The sequence below is a fragment of the Nelumbo nucifera genome, chromosome 4, assembly GCF_055504915.1.
Source record: "Nelumbo nucifera cultivar China Antique chromosome 4, China Antique-T2T, whole genome shotgun sequence".
NCBI lineage: Eukaryota > Viridiplantae > Streptophyta > Magnoliopsida > Proteales > Nelumbonaceae > Nelumbo > Nelumbo nucifera.
Window position 1 is genome coordinate 7,997,736 of NC_142652.1, and position 4,972 is coordinate 8,002,707.

The window sequence follows — 4,972 nt, forward strand, 5'->3', positions numbered from 1 at the left end:
CAGATCCCAAGTCAGTCAGGTGCGCCGCCCCTGGATACGGACTCCTTCGGTGTCAGGTATGGCGTGGTTCGTCCAGTTCAATGCTCCGGAAGCGAAGTGCCTGGAGTGGTGCGTAAGGCAAAGTCTCGAGTTCGGAGAAGGGGAGGCCCCGAACTGTCATAAGACGGGCCCGTTCAGGTCTCTGCTTTGTGTGACGGGGTCAAAAGGGAGAGTTCGGGCTCCTCGCAGGGAGTCCGATCACTAAGTAGGGAATTCGGGCCTCTTGCTAGGGAGCTCGGGCCTCTTACTAGGGAGTTCGGGCACTAAGTAGGGAGCTCGGGCCTCTTGCTAGGGAGTCCGAGCTCTAAGTAGGGAGCTCGGGCCTCTTGCTAGGGAGTTCGAGCTCTAAGTAGGGAACTCGAGCCTCTTACTAGGGAGTTCGAGCTCTATGTAGGGAACTCGAGCCTGCTGGTCCCTTCCCTTTGGCGTTTGTACCCTCGGTATGCTGTCTTGAGTGCCGAGTTGCTTGCCTTTTTTGCCACGTACCGTGATTTGCAAGATCGGACCAAATCTTCCTTCATCAAGCCCTTCTCCCTTCACTTGAAATAAAACAATAAAAACAAATCATGATACGTAGAACAAGTAATTGAAATTTATATATATATAGATAGAGAGAGAGAGGAACCGGAGAACAAGAGCAGTTAATTATTACGAAATAAAGGCCTTCGCATAATTATTATTATTATTAATATCACAAAGCTACAACTACAACATAGTCTGATGACTATGATGATAAAATTAATTGAAATTTATATATATATATAGATAGATAGATAGAGAGAGAGGAACCGGAGAACAAGAGCAGTTAATTATTATTATTCCGAAGTAAAGGCCTTCGCATAATTATTATTATTATTAATATCACAAAGCTACAACTACAACATAGTCTGATGACTATGATGATAAAATTACACTGATACCAATAATTCATACTACTAATAGGTTGAGGACTCTGGTAATAATCTCACACGAACAAACACCGCTATTATCAAGGGCAAACTAGTTATAGTGATAGTAACGCCACTACTATATTATCCCAAGGACGGGCCTTCACAAAGAAGTATGAATATTTAATTTAATCAGCCTCAGAAATGGCTCTTCAATCAGTGCAGCAACGATACAGGACGTACTTCTCCATGGGGCGGTTGCACTCTGAACAAGGCACCGTCTCCGGGATATTGGCGACTGTTCCGGGGAGGATGAGACGATTGCAGTGATGTTCAGGGGGGTGGCCATGCAGGTGATCATTCAGCGCGGGTATGAATCCTTTGCTGCCCACCTGCTCCTTCCACTCCTCGTGCATTCTTATGGACTTCAAAATTTGGTCTCCTTTGGCTCTGGCCATCTCGAAGGAGCCCCTGCTGATGACAGCCCATTCCTGGTCGCTGCTATCAAAGCTCAGCATCGTCATCACCTCCTGCATTATGTGGTCATGTTCACCAGCGTTCTTCCTGGGTTGCTTCATCTTGGAGTAATACATCCTCTGCAACCGGTCCCAAAAGAACCAGATCAATGCTCGTTCTGACAGGAAATGACCCAGCTTCTTCGACATGATCACTCCGTTGATTTTAGCCTGTGGCTCCTTGGGCTTGCTCTTCCCCACGTACATGAACTCTATGCTGATGTTGTCTTCTAGTGCAACAGCTCGTAACGCATTCACAAATGCTTCCATCCATTCAAGGTTATCCCCTCCATACAAGCAGATGTATCGTTCCTCGACTATCTGATGGTTGTAGTAAAATAAAATAAAAAAACTTGTAATTTGAGATTTTGTGTGTGAGTATATATTATATATAAACGTATTTGAGAGAGAGAGAGAGAGAGATGAGATGTAAATACCCAATTGAGGATCTGTTGATCAATGCCATCCACTAGAAAATCAAGTTTCCAGGTTTGTTCCTTCCACAGTGATTCCTCCTTGTTGCTGGTGAAAGGGAAGGCCATACTTCCCCATATCCATAGCATGTGGATGGCATTCTGGCACACAACCTTACCCTGTGGATCCAGCACCACTAGGATCGGCTTCTTCCCGAAGTTCCATATCTCCTTGATGTACCTGATGACAGCCGGATCGATCAGTGAAGGGTGGTGCACCGAGTACCAAGGCATGGACGTCTGAAGTCGCTCAAAATCGGTTTGCTTGTACTGATCCCACGGCAACGACCTGTCCACCACCGGAATCCAAACCACTTCAAACTGACTCTCCGGCCTGGTGGGTTGTTGTCGGGATTCCATGTACACTTGCTCCAGAATTGAAAGCTCGTCGCGAGAGATATCAAGGTCCGATATTAGCAATAACACGTTCTTCCTTCTCAGCACATCAAGTCCAACCTATTGAATCGTCACCATGTTCAGATACCATACGTGTAAAATAAGGTAGTTAAGTTCTGCTAGCCAGAGAGAGAGAGAGAGAGAGAGTGAGAGTGAAAGAGAGTGCGTGTGGTGTAAATAAATCCAAACCCTGGTGCCATCAAAAAGCAGTTGCAAATCATCCTTGGCGTAAATCAATGCTTTCAGAATCTTTGTGTTGTCGATATGGGGAGTCTCGAAAAGGCGAATAAGCGTCTGAAAAGCTTCCAGGTGTCTCTTCTCGTCTACATCATCACACCACCATGGTTTTTAATTAAATTAAATTAAAAAAAACAAGAGGAATGGATACTGGATACATATTGGCTTGGCTACTATATACTCTGTAGAGTGTAGTCTGTGTTGAGTAGTCAGTACTCACCTATGTGTTGGTAGCAAAGATGGAGTTGTTTCTTGAGGAGATCCAGTATGTTGCTGATCTTGTGAGCCAAGCTGGATAACTCCCATGCCTCAGCAGTCGATGGCACGTACCTGAACCAAATAATTAAGCAGGAGTTCTAAGAAGTAGGAAACATGCATAGAATTAATGGAAAGACAAGAGTGATCGATTAACAGAAAATCATCACATACTCGTAACCAAAGCCAATGAGACTAATGATCTGGGTGGAGCACGCGACAACACTTCTGACCGTCCAATATGCAGCAGTTGGGATAAGGTTCACGGCGACGGACATGGGCGGTGTGTCGGACGAGATGTATTGGGTGGGCAACCCCCTGAACTCGATAACGCACTTGGTTAGATCCAGCAAAGACATGAAGAGTTTCCTAAGTGCATCGAACCGGGGTTTCAAAAGCTCGGAATGCTCAAGTATGTCAGGAAGCTGCTTAAGGAGAGCAATTGACTTGGCTAGTTGGTCTGTGAGGTAAAACCGAGATACAAGCGAGAACTCCCCATACGTCACTGCGAAAGCTGCCAAGGCTAGCACCATCTTTGCTTCCCATGTGTAACTTGATACCATGTTGAATACCGACTGTGTTGTTGCATGTGCATCTGCGCCCCCGGAGCACTTGTACGATATCTGTTTGTGTTTCCAAAAAATAAAAAATAAAAATTCATTGAATTGAGCTCTAGCTTAATTAAGCTGCTTACTGGTAGCTTTAATTAATTACCTCGGTGGAAATTTTATGTATGGTATACGCCACTGCTTCCATCACGCCAACGAAGCCAAGGTGTTGGGTTTTGTCAACCAACGCATCAATGGGATGTGTTTCCGCAGCCTACACACCCCAAGTGAAAACAAAACAAATTAATCATCAACTCAAAACATGAAATAACCGGCCTGTTAGAAAAGAAACGAGAGAGGAGGGAAATACAGGTACAATGACGCCATCTACGGCGGTGGGGGCGGTGGGGGGTGAAGTTTGAAAGATGTCCCCGATGAGTTGGATGAGAGGTTTGACGTCAATCTCTCGACCATCGTGAGCATGGGTGGCCAGAATTTGCTTCATCATCGCACTGTCGTCTGATGTCGAGAACATGATATTTCTGTCGCCCCTCATCTGGTATGTCTTTGGAGCTCCTTGGAATGACACGATTGACACTTTTTTCTCAGAAGCACAACCTAAGGTTGAGGGGAGAGGATGTGAGAGGGAAGATATGGTGTGTCTGTGGTTTCAATCGTGGCCAACTGAGCTGCTTATATAACCGGTGAATTTGGAATAAAGGCAACTAAATCAGCTTCTTTGCTTCAAACCTGGTCTAAAGAGATAATTAGAATCAACCAGTACGTGTCCCATAGCTCTTTACAGTTCAAAAGCTCTGTTCTCGAGATTCTGACCCAATAAATGCCGGTCAATTGATACCGATGTAAAAGAGGCATATACAGTGCATTCCATTCTATGACCCTGAGAAAAAAAAAAATGCACAGATCTGTTATTAGTTATTAGTCATATTACATGGGTTTAATGTGGATGCCGATTGCTCTAAAATTAACAGAAAAACCATGCACATTGCATTAGAGTCTTCTCTATCCAGTTTAAACTTTAAAGGGGTCACAGTCTTTATTTTATTAAAGAAATGCTGAAGATCTAAAGAAACAAAAATTAAAACGAATGCATCTGGATTCCGGAAAATTGCGTCAATCTTGGTAGGTCCCTGTCTGTGCCCATCAATGAAACATAGGCAATGGATGCTGTTAACAAGGTTATTCCTTGAAAAAATGTCGAGAACAATTTTAGAGACTGGCTAATTGCCTAAAATTGTCCCCCACAAAGTCGAGTTCAAATCAGCCTCACAACGTCTTACAGTATATCCCTGCCGTGTATGGAAAACATTTCCTAGTTCATTTATGGTATTATTATCGGAAGATGTTTCCTATACACGACAGGGATGTGATGTAGAACGTTGTAGGGGGCAGATTTGATCTCTTTTTTTCTGGTAACATATTCATGCACAGTTGGGGGGCATTTCGTGGGTATTGTGGATGGCTTCCTTGCTTGGCACCAGAGCTTCTTGCTTCTTGCTTCTTGTGGACATCTATGTGGGGCCTAAATACCACATGCCATTGGTGGGCATGCATGTGGGTCCATGTGTGTGGACATGTATGTGGGTTCCACACATTTTTCA

At 44.3% G+C, this 4,972-nt stretch overlaps 1 protein-coding gene across 1 annotated transcript; it reads right to left on the bottom strand.

Moving 5' to 3' along the window:
- Window positions 1-848: 848 nt before the first annotated feature.
- Window positions 849-4,020, bottom strand: LOC104591548 (protein SIEVE ELEMENT OCCLUSION B-like). The gene is made up of 7 exons (XM_010250418.3): window positions 3,721-4,020; window positions 3,517-3,624; window positions 2,977-3,425; window positions 2,768-2,877; window positions 2,500-2,633; window positions 1,879-2,370; window positions 849-1,762 (listed from the first exon to the last, which is right to left on the bottom strand). Exons 1-7 carry the CDS (start codon window positions 3,904-3,906, stop codon window positions 1,139-1,141), a joined length of 2,103 nt encoding a protein of 700 aa, XP_010248720.1. The 5' UTR covers window positions 3,907-4,020; the 3' UTR covers window positions 849-1,138.
- Window positions 4,021-4,972: the final 952 nt, after the last annotated feature.

Coding starts and splice junctions, on each gene's coding strand:
- LOC104591548 (XM_010250418.3), bottom strand. CDS start 3,906: ATGAGGGGCGACAGAAATATCATGTTCTCGACATCAGACGACAGTGCG. Junction 3,426..3,516: donor TACATAAAATTTCCACCGAG/GTAATTAATTAA, acceptor AAACACAAACAG/ATATCGTACAAGTGCTCCGG. Junction 2,878..2,976: donor CTCATTGGCTTTGGTTACGA/GTATGTGATGAT, acceptor TATTTGGTTCAG/GTACGTGCCATCGACTGCTG.